General features: G+C 45.6%; 2 protein-coding genes across 9 annotated transcripts in view; one reads left to right on the forward strand and one right to left on the reverse strand.

Moving 5' to 3' along the window:
• Positions 1 to 59: 59 nt before the first annotated feature.
• On the reverse strand, positions 60 to 2103 carry LOC127555760 (serine/arginine repetitive matrix protein 3-like). The gene is made up of 2 exons (XM_051988354.1): positions 1572 to 2103; positions 60 to 529 (listed from the first exon to the last, which is right to left on the reverse strand). Exons 1-2 carry the CDS (start codon positions 2101 to 2103, stop codon positions 495 to 497), a joined length of 567 nt encoding a protein of 188 aa, XP_051844314.1. The 3' UTR covers positions 60 to 494.
• Positions 2082 to 22647, forward strand: part of KIF17 (kinesin family member 17) — a 68185-nt gene continuing 47619 nt past the window's right edge. For 2 of the 8 annotated variants that reach the window (XM_051988341.1, XM_051988345.1), the window contains exons 1-3: positions 2419 to 2904; positions 7443 to 7589; positions 9191 to 9292. In XM_051988341.1, the coding sequence (XP_051844301.1) occupies positions 2674 to 2904; positions 7443 to 7589; positions 9191 to 9292 (480 nt within the window). In that variant the 5' untranslated portion in view covers positions 2419 to 2673. Of the gene's footprint in view, positions 2905 to 7442; positions 7590 to 9190; positions 9293 to 22647 lie in introns of all 8 variants that reach the window. The other 6 variants (XM_051988344.1, XM_051988339.1, XM_051988347.1 and 3 more) reach the window with 5 other exon arrangements.

Consider the following 22647-nt stretch of genomic DNA (forward strand, 5'->3'; position numbering starts at 1 on the left):
GGTTAACAATGCAATCATCCTTTCTTTTAGGTAAACATGGTGGGATCTTTCAGACTTAATTGTGAAAAACATTCATTTTCAAGATGCTGAAATCTCACAGGTACTCTCCTTGTTTCAGTTGGCCTGTTGGCTTCTAAGGCATCAAACCTCCCAATGGGCCTCCCCCACCCCCAGACCAGGCACAAAGGATCAGAGTCCAGCCACACTGGGTTCCATGAACTCCCAAACCAAGGGACACAAAAAAGGAAATCCAGGCACTCGGTCACTGTGTGACTTGGGGCATGTTTCCCTTCGGCTTCAGTTTCCTCATCTGTCCAATGAAGGGCTGAGATGAGACGGGCTCTTCTATTTTCATCATGACAGTTAGTTGACAGTTTGAAATTGAAAGCGTCGCTGGTGGCCAAAGGCGGATTTCCGAGTCCAGGAATTAGCGCCCACGGGGCAGGATCCGGGGGTGAGGGTGTATGGGGGGGGGAGCTTCCAAGGCTGTTTCCTTAGCGGTTTCCTTTGGAAGAGTCACGGTTAAATTCTGAGCTCCGGGAAGGAAGAGCATGATTGTCAATGAAAACATTTCTCTGACTTAATGAAGCTGAATGGGGAAACAGGGTTGACTTTATGTCTTTTGGGTGGAATCCATTTATTCCATCTAACGAAGAATATGGTAGTTAGACCCAACGCTAGTCGTGGGATCCCGGGGTCAAAGTTTCCCCCTATTGTGACACGAGCCCTGATAGCTCCCAGACAATAACAAAAGTGGGTCAGAATCGGACTACTTAAATGATGGAGCAAATAGGTAAAGAAGGTTTCAGGAGGATTGTTTATTCTACGGAGAGCAACTTTTCGCAAGCACTTTAACATTCATTCCCTCAACAAGTATTATTAAGTGCAAAGGCACCAGGCACTTGCCCTATTTGCATACAAATTTGAGCCTCACGGTCCCTTACAGTGTAAACTTCCTGGGGATAAAATCCTAGGATTCTTTAAAAAAAAAAAAAGAATTCTCATACTTTTCACAAAGTCAGGGGCCTTGGGGGCGGGCCTTTTCCTCTTCAGTAGCTGGTCTCTTGTCCCCCCCCACCTGATCTTGGGCCGGGACTCTGTTTTCAGCCTTCCGCCCCCGCCCACCCTCCACCGCCCCGCTTCCCCTCCCCTCCCCACCGCCACTTGTTCAGGCGCGGCTCCTGAGTCGGACTAGAGGGTTGACTTCTCTGAAACAATTTACCTTTCAACGGTTCCCCATCCTAGTCCTTAAAGGAAAACCCCGGCTGGAGAGCCACTGCTTCTGCTTCTGGTAAGGGCAGGGCTAGGGCCAAGGAAGAGTAAGACGGGGTCCTTTCTGTTCTTGAATTTCTCTCTTACTCGAAGGCGTCGGTCTTTAAAACACGCCTTTGTCTGTCCCGCACCCCTCATTTATCCTAAGTCCCGCCTGGGACTCCCCTAGTCTAACCATCCCTAACTTTCCCCGGTCTCCTTCCCTAGCGGGTTCACGGTTTCTAAAATGTATCCAGCCCGGGGCTCTAACTCAAGGGCATCCGTCCTACATCTCCCGGTCATCGGCGCCTCCAACGTACCCGCGGATGGAGCTTTGGGGCGCCTGTCAAACCTCCGGCTGTCCGTCGTGCCTCTGAGAACGTCTCGGCCCCGTCTCTCCCCGGATCGACCCCCCACCTGTTGAGAAGTGACTGGGGCGAGGCTCGCTGGACGTGGCTTTCTTGGAACTTGCAGGCCTTCCCGGGGCCGCTGCCTGTGACGCCAGAGCCGGTCGCTAAGCAGCCGCGAACGCCGCGACAGGCGGGCGGCAAGGGCGGCTCCCGGGCTCGGGTCCCTGCGGCGGCGGCGGCGGCGCCTGCAGCGCTGAGCCCCCTCCCCCCTCCCCCCCCCCGGCCCAGCTACAGGGACGGGAGAGCCGGGGCGGAGGAGGAGACGCAGGCGCCGGCTTCGGCCCCCCACCTCCCACGCGCGAGCGTGCCGGGGTCCCCCGGGAGGCTCCGCCCGCCCGGGAGCCCCCTTCCCCCTCCCCCCTCCCCGCCCCATAGAGGCCCCGTTACCGGACCGCTGCACCACCCCTAGACCCCTCCCCCCGCCCCTCAATCTACTGTGCATTTATTGCCGAGCCCCCCGAGACCCTGGCACCTGACCCTCGCAAGGAGGTCGGGTCAGCCACCCACCTCCTCCCCTAGACCCCTGCGCTGCCCCCCAGGCCCTGCACCCACCCTGAGGAGCCAGGAGGCACCGCGTCTCCCCCAGGCCCCGTGCCCACCCCCGAGGGGCGGGATCCCCGCTGGCCCCCAGGCCACTCCTGCACCAGCCCTGAGGAGACAGGCTAAGCGCCCCCCCTTTCCCCATTCCATCCCCCCACCCCAACTCCTTCAAGGAGTGGGCCCTCCACCCCCCTCCCCCACCCCAGCTAAGCCCCGCCCAATCCTGTCGAAGCCCCGCCCCCAGACCGCCGCCCAGGTCCCGGGTCCTTTTCAGGGCCCGCGCCCGTCCAGAGGGAAGGGGGGCCCTCCAGCCCGGGCCAAGTCTGCCCCTCCCCGACCCCCTGTTCGGGTAGCCTGGGCCTCGGGTCCGGCCCCGCCCGTGCCCTGCCCCGCCCAGTTCAGTAGGCCCCCCGGCGTGGGCCTGCCCCAGCAGTCCCGGACAGGCCCGCGGGCCTCCCGCCGCGGCAGCAGCATGGCCTCGGAGTCGGTGAAAGTGGTCGTTCGCTGTCGGCCCATGAACCAGCGGGAGAAAGACCTGAACTGCCAGTCCGTGGTGACGGTGGACTGCGCCCGGGGCCAGTGCTTCATCCAGAACCCGGGCGCCGCGGACGAGCCGCCCAAGCAGTTCACCTTCGACGGCGCCTACTACCTGGAGCACTACACCGAGCAGATCTACAACGAGATCGCCTACCCCCTTGTGGAGGTGAGGCCGGGGCCAGCCCTCCCCGTCTGCTGCCTCCCCGTCCTGGCCCAGCCCCACGCGACGGGCGCCCGGCCCGGCTAACGCGGACGCTGCCCTGCTTAGCTTCTCCTCCCCCTCCCCGCCCCGGAGCTGGTCCGCGCGAGCCCCCAGGCTCCCCCCTGCTGGCGGGGCGCTGCCTCCATGCACCCCAGCCTCCTTGCTCGGGGCTCCAGCCTGCCGTCTCCTGCACCCCCAGGGCAAGATTCGGCTGCGTTCTCGGCCCCCCGGCCCTCTGGGCTGACGTTACCCACCACTGTAGATAGCTTACGTCTGTGTGTAGCTCTGTAGATAAGTACTTGCAAGACCGTGTCCGCGGTGATTGGCTCGTTGTCTCCTCCCATCGCTCCTTTTTAAAATGTGAGCTCTTTGAGGGCAGGTACGGGATTCTGCTTTGGTTTTTTGCTTGCCCCTTTGTAGTAGCTGCAGCGCTTAGCAAGGCCAGGAAGCCCTTAGTAAGTAGCCCGCTTGTTGACTCGCTGACCCTACCTCCCACTGCTCCCTGTTTAGGCTCCCCTTGTCACTCGGACATTTCCCAGAGTTCCAATTCTCAGTACCACCATCGTGGCTTCCCCCTTTCTTGGGTGGGAGTCTTCCTACCAGAAATGGGGTCTTCAGCTGCCTTCTCCCCATAGAAAGACCAGTCTTCCCCCCCAAACTTGGAGCACCCCAGGCTTCCGAGGCTGAACCTCTTCCCATGCCTCCAGCCTTAGTTGATCCTGTGATTCCTGTTTCTCCTGGCCACTGAGGCCTTAGCCCTAACGTTGGGCCTTGAGAAGGTATTTTCTCGGGAAGTCTGGCAGTCAGACCCGAGTCTCATGTGAGATAATACTGTCTCGGTGCCTCTGGGCAAAGCACGGCCTTCGCAGTGCCCCACCAAGCACATGACAAAACTCGAATAAATGACTGAATAGTTACTGCTTGTTCTTGGTAGAGGGATTTTCCTATGAAATCACAGACCCTGGTGAAATAAGAAATGGGGCCCATAAAAGAATAGCGGAAGGGGGAAGACTTCTACCCAGAACTCAGTGTGATCCCAGTCCTGATCTACAGACAGCAGGAGATGAGTTTAAATCCTGAAATAACAGGTATGATTAACATAACTTGAGTCCGTCCAAAGGCTGTCAAAAAAGAAATGTAGCTGACATTTCAATAAGCAGTCTCAGAGAGGGCAAAGGGCCCCATTTGGTGGGGGTCAAAGGGCTCACATTTGTGGCAGGTGGCTTCAGATATATTGATAGCTCCTCCCCCTCACAGCTTGAAACTGAAAGGAACCTAAGAAGCCATCAGCTTCAGCTTCCCCATTTTACAAAGAAGGACACTGACCATGAGAGGTTTGATCATTTGCTTACGGTCATGCATCCAGTAAGCATCTGTGATGGTCCTTAGAGCCCTGATTCCTTGCTTTTTGCCCAGCAGTACAGTGATGGTCATTAACAAAGGGCCATTCTAAAATGTGGCGGTGCCCTTTTCTGGTAGGGGCATTTTATCCATGTGAGAATGGTGATTAAGCTTCTTCTGCCTTGGGGTTGCCCACCGACCTCAGAGCCAACTTGACTTTACAGAGGGAAATCCCAAGATTCAGTTGGCCTAGTCTTAGATTGGACAATCACTGGTCAGTCAGCTTCCATCTCTGGTTCTGATATGGAATATCTCTCAATTCTCTCCCTTATTCAGGGATAGGAACTCACTGAAAACAAGATAAAAGGTTGACCCAGGCTATTTGTGTTTCCCCTTTTTATCCAACTCCATTCTCCAGTTCTCAGGGATCAGCAAAAGAGCTCATCTTTGGGCATTTTTCATGATGGAATGGGTTGAACCTGCTATTAATACCTGGGGGACAGAGAAGTGAAGAAGTTTGTCTTTCTCCTGTCTTATCAGTTAACAGCCCAGCCTTATCTCAACCTTGTCAGTGCATCCCAGTCTCTTGAGTTTCTTTTCCCTTCAAATCCCGAGCGTCTGGTCCCATTCCCACTCTGCCGACTGCCAGAGTTCCTCTTTCCCTCAGATTTACTAGGGTATTGGTCATTCCTTGTTCTATCCTTGAATCTCCACTTTACACTGTCCCTGCTATCGCATCCTCAGACAGCAATGGGGGAAGCCTCAGACATTCTTCCTCTTGGAGGAACAGAGCATTGAGTAGAAATTGCAAAAAGACAAATGGAGAGATTGATGTTAAGAAAAACTTCCTAACAATGAGATCTATTCCCACATGCTTTGAGAGGTTCTGCATTCTTTTTACCTATCCAATGTTCTTGTAACTCCATCCCAGACTATCTCGGAGAAAGGGTCACCAAACAAGTGAAATCTTTCTTCTGAGTGACAGTCTGCAAATACTTGAGGACATTTAGATGCCTCCCTTGAGCCTTTTCCAGGTTAAACATCCACAGTTCCTTCAACCAATCTCTTTCACAGAACAGATATTTTAAAAGTACTTTATGTAGCATCAAAGATGCTGTGGTGAAATTAGACACTGAGCTTCTGTCCTTAATCAATCCCATCCGTTAAATGAGCAGCATATGAACTATGAATAAATCAGTGATGATGGGACCCCAGATTCCCTTGTGACCCAGAAACTGATGTACCATCTGATCCAGCTGGTTTTACCTTTGTCCATCACTGCCCTAACTCTGAGAGGATCATATTATGTGCAGGAGACTAATACCCAGGGGCAAAAAGACAAAAATGAGACTGTCTCTCCTCATGATTAGGGGAAAAACTAGAAATACTTTTAAATAAATTCAATCAATCAATCAATAAGTATTGAGTACTTGACATGTGCCAGGCACTGTATTAAGGGCTGGAGGTACAAGATAATTTGGGGAGGGGATCACTGGTAAGGGAAAATCTGGCAAGGATTCACATGGGGCTTGGTTTGAGTTGAATTTTGAAGGAAATTCAGCGTTCGCAAACATGGGATCTGAGGGAAGCAGGGAGGGATGGCCTATAGAGGCCGTGAAGGCCATGGGGGTATGAAGATGGAATGCTATGTTTGAAGAAAAGCACAGAGGCCAGTTTGACTGGAAAGTTAGAATGACAGAAGGGGAGGAATATGGACTCTGCCTGGAAGAGTTTTAAATGTCAAGCTGAGAAGCTGGTGTTTGTTTACAGAGGTAATAGGGAGCTACTAGACCTCCTTGAGGAGGGGAGTGACATGATCAGTTCTTGGCTTTAGAAGTATCATTTGGCAGCAATAGGGAGGATGAATAGGAGAAAGAAAAATCTGGATGCAGAAAGACTAAGGGAGAAAGGCATCACGGTCATCATGGTTCCAGCTTCTAGGGGTTTGAACTAGAGTGGTGGAGTTGGGAGTCAGAGAGGGGATGCATGCAAGAGATGTTCAGTGGACAAAAACAGCGAGCCTTGACAGTTCATTGGATCTGCCGGTGGGACTGACAGAGACACAGAAGGAGAGAATGTTGTGAGGTTCTGCTATTTCATAGCTGTGCATTTATTTGGTTTCTTTTGGTAAAGTGTAATATCCCCGAGGACAGGGACCATCTCATTTCTGTCTTTGAACTCTCATCACCTGGCACAGTGTACATAGTAGTCACTTAATAAATGCTTGTTGAATGAATGAATGAAAGGATGCTCTGAATCTCAGGTTTCTCCTTTGTAAAATGAGAAGGAGAGCTGCACCATCTTGAAAATCCTAACATTTTCTGTATGAAGGTGTCCCCCTGGAACAGTGCCACTGGCTAGGGAAGTCCAGGAAGTTACATTACTCCATAAGCTTCAGTGGCTCCCAGCTGCCTCTGGGATCAAATATAAAATGCTCTGTTTAGCAATCAAAGCTCTTCCTAACCTAGCCCCCTCCTATCTTTCCAGTCTTTGACACCTTATTCCCCTCCATGTATTCTTCAGTCCAGTAACACTGACCTTACGGCTGTTCCACAAACAAGATAGACCATCGCTTGGCTCTGGACATTTTTTCTGGATGACCCCCAAGGCCAGAAATGCTCTCTCCTTCTCTCTCTCTCCTCACCTTTTCCTTTTGGCTTCCCTGGCCACCTTTTAAGTGCTAATTAAAATTCTATCTTCCCTCTCTTAATTCTAATTCTGTTCATTATTTCCCATAATTCTGCTTAAGAATGTTTTCATATATATGTCTGGTACCCATCTCATTAAATTGTAAACTCCAGGAGGTCTTTTGCCTTTTTGTGTCCTCAGCACCATACAATACCTGACACATTGTAGATGCTTAATAGATGTTTATTGATCAATTAATTGAAGTGCTGTGAATCTATGACTGCTCTCAAATCCCAGGGCTGTTCTAGATCTCCAGGAACTTTTTCCTTTTACCATAAAAGGTTATGAACAGATGGTGAATACTCCCAACCCCTTATCTCCCCACCACCCTTGACCAAGGGTCACCTAATGGCCCATCATTGTTTTTCCTTTTCCAATTAATTTTTTCTTTTAATTAACAAAGATCAATTTTTCTCTCCTCACCAACCCTCATGCACCATAAATATCTTTGTCTGTGTTGGCTTTGTGTACAGGGTGTCACTGAGGGCTACAATGGCACGATCTTTGCCTACGGCCAGACAGGCAGCGGGAAGTCCTTTACTATGCAAGGCCTGCCAGACCCTCCCACCCAGAGAGGCATTATCCCCAGAGCATTTGAACATATTTTTGAGAGTGTCCAGGTATGAGGGTCTGGAAGGGGTGGAACTGGGCTGGGCTGGGCTGCTGGTTGAGGAAACCTCCCCTTTCCATTGGCTCATCTACTTGGGTGACCCCTGGGGGTGAGGGCCATCACGAGGAGAATATTTCTTCAAAGCAACTCAACAATTTTCAAATTAATTTTTTAATCAATGAATACAAATATTTTCTCTCCCTTTCACCTCCCCACTGGGAAAGAAAAAGAAAATAAGTCCCTTGTAACAAATATACCACAAATAACAAATAAGTAAAAACCCTTGTACACAATTATTCAGGCAAAATAAATTCCCACATTGGCCACGTCCAAAAATGCATCTGATTCTGCATTTTTAGCCCATCCCTACTCTGCTGAGAGTTGGGCAGCAGGCTTCATCCAAGGTTCTCTGTCAGTCTTTACAGAACTTTTGTATATATTGCCTCGTGGTTCTGCTCACTTCATTCTGTATCAATTCCAGTTTCACAATAGTATTCCAGTCCAAGCTTTCTATTATCCCCCATGAGTTCCCCAATAAGGTGGGCACCCAGTTCTTTGTCACACACAAAAAAGGTTGCTAGACTCCTTAGTCAAGGTCAAAGTCAAAGTTCACCTTAGGCCTCCCATTCCTATCTGGAAAAGAGAGATGTTCCAGGAGGTCGCAAAGGAACATTTATCCAAATTCAATATGATAAAACTATATCAGGGTGCTTGCTGTCTTGGGGAAGGGGAGGTAAGGGAAGGAAGGAGAAAAAATTTGGAACTCAAAATCTTACAAAAATATTTGTTGGTTTTGAAAATAAAAAGCTTCAATAAAAAAAAGTTTGTTGAAATTATCTTTACATGTACTTGGAAAAATAAAATACTGTTGAGAAAAAAGAAATGCAAATAAAAAAACAAATTTAATACAATGGAAGAGAATTGTTTAATCTTAGAAAGCAACATAACAGTTAGCTCACAGTATGTGGCACTTTGTGTTTTACAAAATGCTTTAAAGACATTATTTCCACTGTGTAACTTGTTAGGTGCTATTTTTATCCGCATATTGCTAAGGAACAAACTGAACCTGAGGGAAATTAATTGTCCACAGTGTCAGAGGCTAGATTTGAGGGGCCTTCCTGGCTTCCAGTGTTTTATCTACTTTTCAGGCTGTCACTCACTGTGAAGCACATCCCAGGAGCCGGGGGAAGGAGGGCCTGGGGGAAGGAGGGCCTGGGGGCAAGAGGGCCTGAGTTCAGACTTGGTTTGACACTTGCTGGCTGAATCTGGATAAGTTACTTAGTCCTGTTGATCTCAGTTTCTTCACCTGTAAAATGATCTGGAGAAGGAAGAGGCAAAGCATTCCAGTGCTTGCCAAGGAATGGCCCCAAATGGGGGTCAGAAGAGTCGAACATGACTGAATAAGAACTGTGTACATTGCTTTTCTGGTTCTCTGCTCTTCATTTGACTTCAAGCTCATGTAAATCTTGCTGAAGTTGTTTGTATTTGTCTTACTGGGTCCATTTGTAAACTCTGCTCATTATGTGCAGACACCCTTTGGAGCATCCTTTGTAAGGCAGCCTCTGGGTGCTCGCTGGAGAATAAAAGGCACTCTCCATTTCCTCCATACAGTGTGCTGAGAATACCAAATTCTTAGTCCGGGCTTCCTATCTAGAGATCTATAATGAGGATATTCGAGACCTTCTGGGAGCTGACACCAAGCAGAAGCTGGAGGTGAGCACACACAGGCCAGGTATCATCTTTCAAGACTTGTAGCCTGGGTAGCCAGCAGAAAAATGGGAATTATGGCCTTCCTGGGGACCTCAGCCTCATCAGCAAGGAGGGGACCCTCTTGAGGGCTCTAGACAGGCCAGCCAAGATTACATTCATCCAGAGAGTAGTGTGCTTTTTGCAAGCCGGGGATAGTGTTTAACATCAGGGGTACAAAGTGAACAGCAGCCCCTTTTGCCCACTTAGTCCCAAACCAAGCATTTCTCCCCACTAAGAGCCACGGGAGATATGGAGGCAGAGAATGTAGCAGTCCCTGCCCTCCTGAAACTTAGATTCTTCTGGGGGGTTGGGGCTGGGAAGGAGGGGTGGGGAGGCCGGCGTTCCACAGGTAAGGCTGCGCGGATGCTGGGGGCAGCTGTAGGTTAGACCAAACTCTGTCTCCAGGAGCACTTGAAGAGGGAGAAACCTTTCAGCTGAGGCTGGGGGAGGCAGAGAGGAGATACAGAGGAGGCTTTTGGAAGGCTCAAACGGGGTCTGGGAGGAAGAGAAGGGATCTCAGCAGGTGGGAATGCAGAGGGAGTGGGTTCTAGGTGTTGGTGCTGGGGGAACAGCTTGCAAAAACTGACAGGGAAGATAAGGGGTCCTCGATGTCAGTCTGTTGAAGCAGGGGATGGAGGCCAGCCTTGTAAAGGGCCTTGCTTGTCAAGCCAGAGAATTTCACAGTAGGTTTCCAAGGCATTTTTGTTGCAGACCAGTCTGTTATATCTGGGCCTGGCTCACATAGCAAGGTTCTGGACAGACTCCCGCGGCTGGGAATTTAGTCCTAGAGCTTTTCCCATTTCCCAGGGGAACAAGCCCTGGTGATGGTTTTGTGGACTTGGCCACCGGCCCGTCTCTGTCCCTGGTGAGTCTGGGCTGTGGAGAGACAGTGGGGAGAGTGGACTCGGGATTTGGATTTGAACTCAGGATATCTGGGATTCTCCCCATTTGTTTGTTCTCCTAGTTGTTTGACCCTGAGGCAGTCCTTTAACCCGAATCAGCCTTAATTTCCTTCAGCTGCACATATGTAGATGTAATGCCGTCTACCTCTGAGAGTGGTTGTGAAAACTCAGTGAGACAAGGGATGAACAAGCTCGTTGCTACGTGACTTTGAGCTGTCACGATTCTTTGCCATATGCTTTCTCCGCCATCTGGAGGGGGAGGGGGGCACCTGGCCCTTTGTTTATTTGCAATGAGAGATCAGGAGAGACCCGAGCTCTTCCCTGCTCAGATAGTCTGCCGTGGACCTCCAGTGACCCGTTCAACCTTCCTGGGTCCTCTCTGTCTCCAGGGCTGCCCTCTCTGTACAGCTTCTGGGCTGTGAATTTCCACGGCTCAGTGGCCCCAGAGGATGCTGGTGAACAGGTCAAGAACTGGGAGGATGTTAAAGACGTCCTTCAGACTTATAGAGGAGAGAAGGAGAAGCCCAGAAGGCTTTGGGGAGACAAATGACCCCCTCAGGGTCAGGACCAGTCGAGTCTGGGAGCATAGGTCGATAGCAGGGGACGGAAGAGCTGGGTCAGTTCTCCCTGCTCCCCCCCACCATGTGCCATTTCCTTAGGTCACCTGCCAAGTGAATTCTCACCACAGTCAAGAGGAAGGAGAGAGAGAGAGATAGGAAAAGCAGGGGTTTCTATTGTGCTGTTGTGAATGTAGCTTTAACCTAGAAATTACAGGAGAAAAGGCCTGCCCCCGTACTTAGTCACATATAAATATAGCTCCATTCCTCCCCCATTTTCCTTCAGCCACTTGGCACCTTGAGACCAACCCCAGCAGCAGAGGGAGGGCTGGGTCCGATGTAGTCAAAAGGAATAAAATCCCAGCTGGAAATGTTAGCTATGTGACCTTAGGAAAATGGGCTCCGCCCCTCCAAGCCTCAGTCTTTTGATCTGTAAAATGGGGATAATGATGCCTGCACCTAGTTGTTGGAAGTGTTTTGGGAAGCTTAACCTACTATATAGATAACTTTAATTGGTTGTCAATTATTGTTACTTTACTCAGGGATGTAACTGGGGGAGGGGAGTGCCTCCTACAGGAAATGTTGCCTAATAATCTTGGTTGTCAAGTACAAACTTAATCCATTTACTGTCTGTTAGAGTAGCCCTGGAGCTCAGTAGATTGGAAGCTCCCTGAGAGCAGGGATTATTTCTTTTGTTTTTGCATTCCCAGAGCCTGCCACAGAGTAGTTGTCGGATTGGATTGGAGGAGGGAGGTGGGGTCAATGTGATACAGTTTTAGGCTGCTGCACCAGTGAAATAGCGTTGCCTGTGCACAGTAACCCCCCCATCCCTACCCCCACCCTGCCCTTCCACATTTGATTTTGGCTGAGTCTCCTCCCCAATAAATGCCACCCTCGTTGTTCCAGCTAAATTGGATGAGGCAAGTGTCTGATTGGCCGTTGGATTGGCCCAAAGCATCCTCTGCTTTTAAAGAGAACCTGCCTCCTTACACCGGGAAGAATTCCTCCTCTTCTCCCTCTGCTCTCTCTCTCTTCTCTCTTTCCTCTCCCCCCCTTCCCCCTTCCTCTCCCAGTCCTCTGTCTTTCTCTCTTTCTCTCTCTCTCTCTGACTGTATCTCTGCTTCTCTCTCTGTGTCTGTCTGTTTCTATCTCTGTCTCTATCTGTCTGTCTGCCTCTGTCTCTTTGTGTGTGTGTTTGTCTCTGTGTCTGTCTATGTCTGTTTCTATCTCTGTCTTTCTGTCTTTCTCTCTGTCTCTGTTTCTCTGTCTCTCTGTGTTGTGTCTCTATCTCTCTGTCTGTCTCCTCTCTCTGTGTGTCTCTTTCTTTCTCATACTCCCCTCTCTCTTTCCCTCCTTTTCTCCTTCCTTCTCTCCCCCGCTCTCCCCTCCTCTCTTCCTCACCTCCCCCCTCTCCTCCCCTGCCCCTTTGCTCTCCCCTCTCCTCCACCTCTCCCCTTCTGTCATAATTCAGCCCTGGCAGTTGGGAGGAGGATTTAATGAGGTGCCTTCACACTTCAGTGACACCCCGCTCCTCCAGTCATACACCTCCCAGGCTCAGGCTCCTTCATCCTTTTGGAACATTCATCTCTAAGGGAGGTCTCTCTCCCCATCAACATTGATTTCTCCCGCCCAGGTTGTGAGTCACTGCAGGCAGCTTACGGCTAGAGGAGGCGTTGGGAGGGCTGTTGGGGAGATGCTGGGGGGGGTGGCTTGTGTCACTGCTCAGCTCTGCAGCTGGGGACTATTTTCCTGCCCTTTGACCTGCCCCTTCTTTCCCTGAGGGAGACAGCCGTTAACCAGCTGCCTCAGAAGCCCCTTCCATTTTATCTGAGCCTCGTGGGGCCGAGATAGTGATAAATTGTGATGCAGGCCATGGATTGGCTTCTCTCCTTCCCAGCTGGGCCTGGGAACCTTGAGCCTGGGGGTGGGGAGCAGGCTACAAAGAACACTTGATTTTTCCACTTCTCTTGGTCAGAAGGGACCCCCTTGTGCTTTGGGGGCCTCTTTCCTTCCCCTGACCCTTGGTGTCCCCTCATACTTGGGGCAAAGGAGGAAAGGGAAAGGAATAGAGGAAAAGAGATCATCTCTTGCATCTGAATCCAGCTTTAACCCAAGAATTCCCGCAGGGATAACTGGGGCTGCACCCAGGCTTAGTCCCTTCCCCGCCTCCTGTTTGGACCAGGCCCATCTTTGTGAAAGGTGTCCTGGGGGAATGGGAGATTCAGGAGTTGGGAGAGCCAGACCCAGCACCCGCTTTGCCATGAGCTAAGTGGGAACCTTCTCCCTTGTTCTGAACATTTAGCTGCTCCCCTGTAGGAGGAGGGGACCAGACTGGTCTCCAAAAGCCCCTCTATCTCTGACACTCTTTGTTCTCAGGTCCCTCCCAGCTCTGATATTTTATCCCCTATCGGTCCTTCGGCTCTGACCTTCTAGATTTCTTTGGCTAAGCCATAATGGAGACTTGTTATTAAACAAACCTAGGTTTTTAGTGCAGTTTATTCCCTTTGGAGAGGGGGGACAAAATCCCCACAGACATTTGTCAGTGAATGCCCCTCCTGGGAAGGAATGACTATTCCTTTTCCCAAAGACACGCCTGAGCCTGGTAGCTTGAGATTTAGAGCAATTTCTCATTCTCGAGATAGAGAATGTCCAAGGGCTCATTAATCTTTCCCTCTTCAACCAAAACATGCAACTGTGCATTGTGGGTAATGGCCTTTCCCTCTTCCTTGCCCCCCCTTCAGTTAACTCCCCCATCTTCTTGCCACAAACATGTTCTAAGGACAGGGATGGGAGGAGCAGGGAGTCACGAGACCCTGGAGGTGGGTGTGTGTGGGGGGAAATCTCTAGGCTTGGAAGCTGCCTTCCAGAAACTCTTGCTCTTTGTTCTGCATCCCTATAATGGGTTGTCATGACAACCGTGAGCTGCCAGCTGGTGGAGCAGCAGCTGGGCAGAGCATGGCAGCTGGCTGGGGCACAGAGGAGAGACTGGCTGATACTGGACAGTCCAGTCCCATCTCTTAGCCTCCCGGACCAGACCGCCCTCTTTGGGGGAGCCCGTCTCTCCTAACTGTTGCCTCTCAGTCCAGCTGGGCTGGGCTGCAGTCTGTCGATATTGATATTCAATCAGGTTTGTTTGTGATCATGTCTCAGGGCTCACATATATTCACATAGGAGGATCTGGATTCTGGAGATCAGGCCTCCTGAAAAGTTCTCCTTGGAAATCAAATGAGTTAATTTGTTAATGAAGTGCTTGGCAAATAGTAGGAGCTTAATAAATGCTTTCTTCCTGCCCTAAAATAAAAATATAGCTGGCAGGAGGCAACAAAAAGGCTGATCTGGGGCCACTGTATTCTAGTTGCTTCTCTTTTATTGTTGCCTTCCTTTAATTTAATTTTTTATTTAAAATTTTATTTTTTTCCCTCCCACTTATCCCTCTCTCGAAACAAAGAAAAACAAAACCCATAGAACAGCAAGCCTAGTGAGGTAAAACCCATTTTCACATTGACCATGTCTAAAAATGTGTGTCTCATTCTTGAGTCTATCCCTTCTGTGTTAGGAAACAGCAGCAAGTCTTCTTGGCGGCCCTCTGGAATCTTGGCTGGCCATTGTATTGATAGAATTTTTAAATCTTTAGAGCTGTTTTTCTTTATGGTAATTCTAAGTCCTGTTGGCAGTGGCTCCTCTGTATTTCTTCCCTCTCCATCCATCATGGCACTGAAGAGTAGCAAATATAGCCCCTGATGCTGGCGCTGACAGCGTATGTGAGGATGACTAGAGGGAATTACTGGTCAACCTCTGAATCCTAACCTTCTTATTAAGATCATAGATAACCTTCAAAGCTGTGTAATCCAACCCCCTCCTCACAACTCCAATTTTGTAGATGAGAAACTGAATCTCAACTACTTGTCCGGTGGGATTTGAACTTAGATCTCCATAATTTCAAATCCCAGCACCCTATTGCTGGGCTATTTTTGGAATATAGAATGCAAGATTTTGAAGGAACTGGAAAGGCCATTTAGTTCAACCCCTTCTCCCAAATGTGAAGATAAGACTTTAGCTCAGGCAGATCACAGCAGGGCTGGGATATGAACCCAGTTTTCTGACCATGGAACCAGCTGCTGGGAGGGCCTAAAGAGCAAGGAATTCATCAAATCCATCTCAAACACTTAGTAGCAGAGTGACCCAGGATAAGTCATTGAAACTCTCTGGGCTTCAGGTCCTCATCTGCAATATGAAGTGTGGGATTAATGGCTCCTAAGAGCACTGTTATCTGTAAATCTGTTTGCCTTGGCGCCTGACAAGTCATGCTTTCCCCATCTGTAAAATAGGATAGTATTATTTTTTTTTAAAGACTTAATACTATTTTTCCCAATTACATGTAAAAATAGTTTTCATTTTTGTAAGATTTTGAGTTCAACATTTTTCTCCCTTCTTCCCTCCTCCCCAAGAGAGCAAACAATTTGATTTGGTTATACATGTACCATCATGTTGATTGTATTTCCATATTTGTCATGTTGTGAAAGAAAAATCAGAACAAAAAGGGCAAAATCATGAGAAAGAAAAAAATAACAAAAAATAAAAGTAGTATGCTTCAGTATACATTCAGTCTTCATAATTCTCTCTCTGGATGCAGATGGCATTTTCCATCCCAAATCTATTGGGATTATCTTGGATCACTACATTGCTGGGAAGAACTAAGTCTATCACAGTTGATCATTGCACATTGTTTTTTGTTATTATTTGCTTTTTTGTTTGTTCAGCTGGTTTTTTTTGAGGGATCAATTAGAGTTAATGCTCAGGGTCACACAGCCAGGAAGTTTTAAGTATCTGAGGCTGGATTTGAACTTAAGGCTGGTGCTGTATCCACTATGCCATCTAGTTGGTCTTATCGATGCACAATATTGTACTTACTATGTACAATGATCTCTTGGTTCTGTTCACCTCACTCAGCATCAGTTCATGTGAGTCTTTTCAGGCTTTTCTGAAATCATCCTGCTGATCGTTTCTTATAGAATAATAATGTGCCATTATATTCATGTACCATAACTTATTCAGCCATTCCCCAACTGATGGATGTAGGATAGATTTACACTGCTTACCTCACAGTGTTATTGGGAAAAAGTTTTGTCAACCTGAAAGCAAGAAAGGAGAGGAAATAGTAGTTGTAATTATTATTATTGTTACCAGCTAGCTATGTGACCATGGCCTAGTCTTTTCCTTTCTCCTAGTATCATTTTGCTTCCCTGTAAAATAGACCATTGGAGGATAGGATCATTAGGGCAATAGTCTTGAGACTCTGGCAATATTCTTGTGACTCAGGTGCAGATGGAATCAGGAGGACCCATGCCTAATGCTCACAGTCATCTGAAGATGGGCACATCAACTTAACCCCTCTCATACCCTAATTGTACCTATCTTGGGAGTGGTGAAAAACACTTGGTGCACTTTAAAGCTGTATCTAAATGTTGGTTACTATTACTAAGGGCCCTCCTACCTCTACCATTCCATGTTCAAAGGGTTCTTTCTAGATTTGCCATTCTGTTGCTCTAAGGTCTCTCCCACGTGATATTCTCTGTTCTATAGACACTCCCATGGGTTCTCTAGACCCCATTCTCTGTTCTGAGGCTCCTCCCAGCTCTGACATCCTCTTTTCTAAGGGTCCTCCCAGCTCTGACATCCTGGGTTCTAAGGGCTCTCCCAGCTCTGACATCCTGGGTTCTAAGGGCTCTCCCAGCTCTGACATCCTGGATTCTAAGGGCTCTCCCAGCTCTGACATCCTGGGTTCTAAGGGTCCTCCCAACTCTGTCATTTTGGGTTCTAACATGCTATACTCTTAGGGCTCTTTCACACCTGAAATTCTGTGTCAGAAGCTAGTTTTAGTTTTTTTCATTCTGTGTTCTAAGGCTGTCTTCAGCTCTAAAAATGTTTTATTCTTAGGCCTTACAGCCCTATTGGATCTAGTTTCTGGAATCTCAGTGCCCCCCTTCCTCTTTCACATGGAGGAAATATTGGGAGGAACCCAGAGTTTGGCTCTTTCAGTTGTCAAGAGGATTGCACTCATTCTCTCCTATACCTCTTCTCTTCTAAGGCTTCAGGTCACAGCTCCTTGGATCTTGAAGGACATGACTGTTCTTGCTCTTTCTGAACCAAGCTTTTCTTTGTGATTCTAGTTTCTTGGAGAAAAAAGTGTGAACTAGTGTATTTCCCAGCCAGCTGTCTCCATCCCAGCCATGGTTAAGGCGTTCCTGGTATGTGCCTAATAATGCAGTCCACAGATGTAACTTACTGACTCACATAGAACTCTGGATTTGGGGATCATGGTATTTGGACTTCTTAAACTTTTTCCACTTACAACTCCTTTTTGCCCAAGAAATTTTTAGTTGACCCTGCCTATGTAGGTATATAAAATAGATGTACAGATTAAATATTTAAGGATAATAAATCATAAAGAAATTTTAAGAAAATAATTCTTTGGTGTATATATAATTTTACCACTTAATAAAGATGAAATCAAATTTGCATACTAATAAGATGTATGTTTGTCTATTTTTACATAAAGAATTAAATTAATATTTGACCATTCTAACATCTTTGAGTATTACCGAATTTTTTACAGCCCCCACATTCAGTTACATGACCACAGTTTGTCAAGCCCTTTATTTTACAGATGGGTAAACTGAGCTGCAGTAAGAGGAAGTAGTTTGCTCAAGGTCACATAGCTCCAAACCTAGTCTTCTACCTCTAATATCCTTTTACCATACCCCTGGGAGTTAAATCTATCTATACAATATTTCTTATATTCACCTCTTCTTTAGATAGTACAGTGAATAGAACTAAGGCCCTAGAGTCAGGAACTTGAGTTCAAATCTAGCCACAGGTACTGTTTGACTTAGTGATCTTGGGCTAGTGACCTATCCTCTATTTACTTCAGTATCCTTATGTGCAAAATGAGGTCAATATTAACACTACCTTCTAGAAGTCTTATGAAAATCAAATGAGATAAGGTTTATAAAGCACTTGCACAGTACCTAGTAGATGATAATCCCTTATCTATTATTATTATTATTAAAATACAAACTCTATTTTTGACACTTAAAATCGCGGACTGTGGGAACCAAGTGTGGACTACAACATAACATTTTTATTCTTTTTGTTGTTGTTTGCTTGCATTTTATTTTCTTTCTCATTTTTTTTCCTTTTTGATCTGATTTTTCTTGTGTAGCAAGAGAATTGTATAAATTGTATAAGTAATATACATATAAATATATATAATATATTATATGTAATATGTATACATAGGTTGGATTTAACATATAGTTTAACATGTTTAACATATAGTGGATTACTTGCCATCTAGGGGAAGGGGTGGGGGAAAGAGGAGAAAATTTGGAACAGAAAGTTTTGCAAGGATCAATGTTGAAAAATTATCCGTGTATATGCTTATTGGTTCAATGATTGATCTACAAAACTTATACTATTGGACCTTCATTATGCTATAATCCATTCAGTAATATCAGTCTGGCATTCAATGCTTCTTAAAGTCTAACCCTAACCTACCTTAAATAATTTTAATCTTCAGGATCTAAATTTCTGGTCCTGGATCTGCTGCTTATTACTTCATGACCTCAGTTTTCCCCTCAAAATTTGTGGCTTTCATGATTTCACTGTATTTGATTGTCTATACAACACTGCATAGCTATGGGCTCCCACCTGTCCAGTGAAAGAAAGGAGGTTCATTTTTTCATGTCTGGGGCCAAGATTAGTTGTAAATACACAGAATTTGTAAATGCAATCAGTTATTTAATCCAATGATCTTTTCTCAGATCTCATCCTTTTTGCTAACTCTACAGCCTTTGACTCAATTGGCCATCTCCTCTTACACACACTCTCCTTCCATAGTTCCCAAGACCTTGTCCCTCTACTTCTTTCTCCTCCTCCATTTCTGGTCATTCTTTCTCAGTCTTCATTTCTGGATCATCATTCACCCCATAGCATCTTATGTATGGATGTTCTCCAAGACTGTCTCACATACTCCTATCGTCTCTCTCTAGACTCTTGCACTTGGTGTCTTCATCATTCCCCATAAACTAAATTATCTGTATGCAAAATGGCTCCCAGATCTCCATATATCCAAACCCCAATCTTCCTTCTGAGCTCCAGCGACTTATTGCCTTTACCCGCCTGGTAGACCTTTCTCAAGTTCAGCATGTCCAGAATACAATTATTCCCAGCTTATTCTCCTCAGTTTCCTATTTTTGCTAAAAACATTTCCTCCTCCCAGTTTCCCAGGTTTGGGGCTTCAGAGTTATTATGGATTCCTCCCTTTTGCTAACTTCTCTGCAACCAATCAGTCGCAAGTCTTGCTGAATCTGCCTCTACACCATCCCTTAAGCCCATTTCCCTGCCCATTCATAGGCTTTCCCCATTAATGCTGGCCCTTATAATATCTCAACTACCTTACTGGAATAAGTTCCTCATAGACCTTTTTCCTTTCAGGCTCCCATTCCAGTTCATCCTGCACATGGCTGCCCAAAATATATTTCCAATACTCAGATCTCACCATGTCACTTCTAATCAAGCATGAATTTTCTTTTTCATGTTTTGCTATTCTTATTTTAATATAGTTGATTTCCTTTGTAATCTGATATATTACAAAATTTGATGTATTTAAAAATAGTATTCTGTGAATGGGTCCACAGGCTTTACCATATTGCTCTAGGGGTCTCTGAAAAAAAAAAAAGAAAGGTCTAGCAAGAATCCTTTCTCTTGGGTAAAATGCACATTTCTTGGCTGATTTTGTTTGAACCCCAGGCTACTTTTTCACACTTATTTCACATTATTCCCTTCAAGTATTCTGTATTCCAGCTATATTGGTTTATTTGGCATTCTTTGAATTTTGTGATTTCCCATTTCAATGCCTTTGTATAGGTGATTCCCCCATGCCTGGAATACACTTCCTTCTAAACCCTATTTCTCAGAAACCTCTAACTTTCTTCAAAACTCAGCTCCCAAAGGAAGCCTTTGCTGATTTCCCCAGTAGACAATGTTCTTTTCTTCCTCCTCAAATTATCTTGTGTTTACTAATTTGTTTATATGTAGCTAGGAGGCATAGTGGATAGAGTGCCAGACCTGGATTTCAAATTCAGCATCAGATGCATTTCCTAGCTGTGTAGCTCTGGGCAAAGTCACCCCTATATTTGCTTCAGTTTCCTTATCTATAAAATGGGGATAATAACCTAAGTCCCCCCAAAACTTGTGAGGATCAAGAAAGATAATAACTACAAAGTATTTAGCATAGTGCCTGGCATGTAGTAGTTGCTATATAAGTGTTAGCTGCTATTATTCTTGTCATTATTTAGTAGAAGTATTATATTCTCTAGTAGGATATAAGCAGCTTATAGATGCAGAGACAGATTTCAATTTTTGTTATATCCCCAGCATCTTACCTGGGTGCCTATAACAGAGTGGTTGTCTAAAAAATGCTTATATAAGCTATCAATAATCAAATGAAAGAATTCCCCAAACCATTTATAACAAGAGGAGTGTGAATTTTTTTTATTGCAGCTTTTTATTTACAAGATATATGCATAGGTAATTTTTCAGCATTGACCCTTGCAAAACCTTTTCTTCCAGTTTTTCCCCTCCTTCCCCCCACCCCCTCCCCCAGATGGTTGACCAATACATGTTAAATATGTTAAAGTATATGTTAAATACAATATATGTATACATATCCCTACAGTTATTTTGCTGTACATTTGAAATACTGTACAATTAACCTGTGAAGGAAATAAAAAATGCAGGCAGACAAAAACAGAGGGATTGGAAATGCTATGTAGTGCTTCACTCTTATTTCCCTGAGTTCTTTTGCTTGGGTGTAGCTGGTTCTATTCATTATTGAACAAATGGAACTGATTTGGTTCATCTCATTGTTGAAGAGAGCCACATCCATTAGAATTGATCATCATATGGATGTGACCCTCTTCAACAATGAGATGAACCAAATCAGTTCCAATAAAGCAGTAATGAATAGAACCAGTACACTCAGTGAAAGAACTCTGGGAGATGACTATGAACCATTACATAGAATTCCCAATCCCTCTATTTTTGTCTGCCTGCATTTTTGATTTCCTTCACAGGCTAATTGTACACTATTTCAGAGTCTGATTCTTCTTGTACAGCCAAATAACTGTTTGGACGTTATATTGTATTTAATTTATACTTTAACATATATAACATATATTGGTCTACCTGCCATCGGGGGGAGAGGATGAGGGGAAGGAGGGGAAAAATTGGAACAGAGGGTTTTGCAATTGTCTATGCTGAAAAATTATCCATGTGTATATCTTGTAAATAAAAAGCTATAATAATAAAAAAAAAGAATTTATCATCATACAGTATTTTTGTTGAAGTATATAATGATCTCCTGGTCCTGCTCATTTCACTCAGCATCAGTTCATGTAAGTCTCTCAGGCCTTTCTATATTCATCCTTTTTCTTTTCTTACAAAACAATAATATTCCATAATATTCATATACCACAATTTTTTCAGCCATTCTCCAATTGATGGGTATCCACTCAGTTTCCAGTTTCTGGCCACTACAAACAGGGCTGCCACAAACATTTTTGCACATGTGGGTCTCTTTCCCTTTAAGATCTCTTTGGGATATAAGTCCAGTCGTAACACTGTTGGGTCAAAGGATATGCACAGTTTCATACCTTTTTGAGCATAGTTCCAAATCATTCTCCAAAATGGTTGGATGTATTCACAATTCCACCAACAATGTATCAGTGTCCCAGTAGAGGAGTGTGAATTAAAGTAAGTTTGAGGTTTTACTTTGTGCCCATTAGAGTGACAAAGAGGATGAAAGCTATAAATGGTAAATTTTGAGGGGGCTGGGAAAAGCAGGCTGTAGGTCAAGTTGTGAATTAGTCTAGCTATTCTGGAAAACAAATTGTATATATATTCAAAAGGTCACTAAATTCAGGTATGTATGCCATCAATACTAAATGTATACTTAGATTCAAAAATAGAAGGAAAGGTCCTTTAAATTAAAAAATATATATAGTATCATTTTTTTTGTAGGAGCAAAGAATTGGGAGAAAAATGGGTAGGTATCCCGTTTGGGGAGAGGCTAAACAAATTATGGTATGTGAATATAATAGACTATTATTGGCAATAAGAAATTATAAATAGGAAATATTCAGAAATATTTGGGGAAACTTGTGGGAAGTAAAGTAAAAAAAAGCCAGGAGAACAGATCACCTGATGACCACAACATAAAGGAAAATAGCACCAAAAGACTTTAGAATTCTTTCAGTGGACTGCTAGTGAAGCATGCCTTTTGCTTTTCATCCTAAAAGTGGTGAACTACAGGTGTGGAATGAGACATACATTTTCAGACATGGTCATTGTGTTGATTCATTTTGCTAACTTTGTTACAAGGGATTAGAAGAGGAAATTATAGAAAAGTGATTACTATTGATTAAAGAAATGCACATTAAAACAACTCTGAGGTACCACTTTATACCTCTCATATTGGCTAAGATGACAAAAAAAAATAATGACAGATGTTGGGGGGATGCGGGAAAACTGGGACATTAATACATTGTTGGTGGAATTGTGAAATGATCCACTCATTTTGGAGAACAAACTGGAACTATGTCCAAAGGGCTATAAAACTGTGCATACTCTTTGACTCAGCAGCACCATTACTGGATCTGTATCCCAAGGAAATCATAAAAGAGGGGAAAGAAACCACATGTGCAAAAATGTTTGTGGAAGCTCCTTCTGTGGTGGCAAAGAATTGAAAAATAAGTGATGCCCATCAACTGGAGAGTGGCTAAATAAGCTGTGGTATGTG

The sequence above is a fragment of the Antechinus flavipes genome, chromosome 3 (genome assembly GCF_016432865.1).
Source record: "Antechinus flavipes isolate AdamAnt ecotype Samford, QLD, Australia chromosome 3, AdamAnt_v2, whole genome shotgun sequence".
Taxonomy (NCBI): Eukaryota; Metazoa; Chordata; class Mammalia; order Dasyuromorphia; family Dasyuridae; genus Antechinus; species Antechinus flavipes.

Coding starts and splice junctions, on each gene's coding strand:
- LOC127555760 (XM_051988354.1), bottom strand. CDS start 2,103: ATGCACAGTAGATTGAGGGGCGGGGGGAGGGGTCTAGGGGTGGTGCAG. Junction 530..1,571: donor CCCCAAAGCTCCATCCGCGG/GTACGTTGGAGG, acceptor CCCGGAGCTCAG/AATTTAACCGTGACTCTTCC.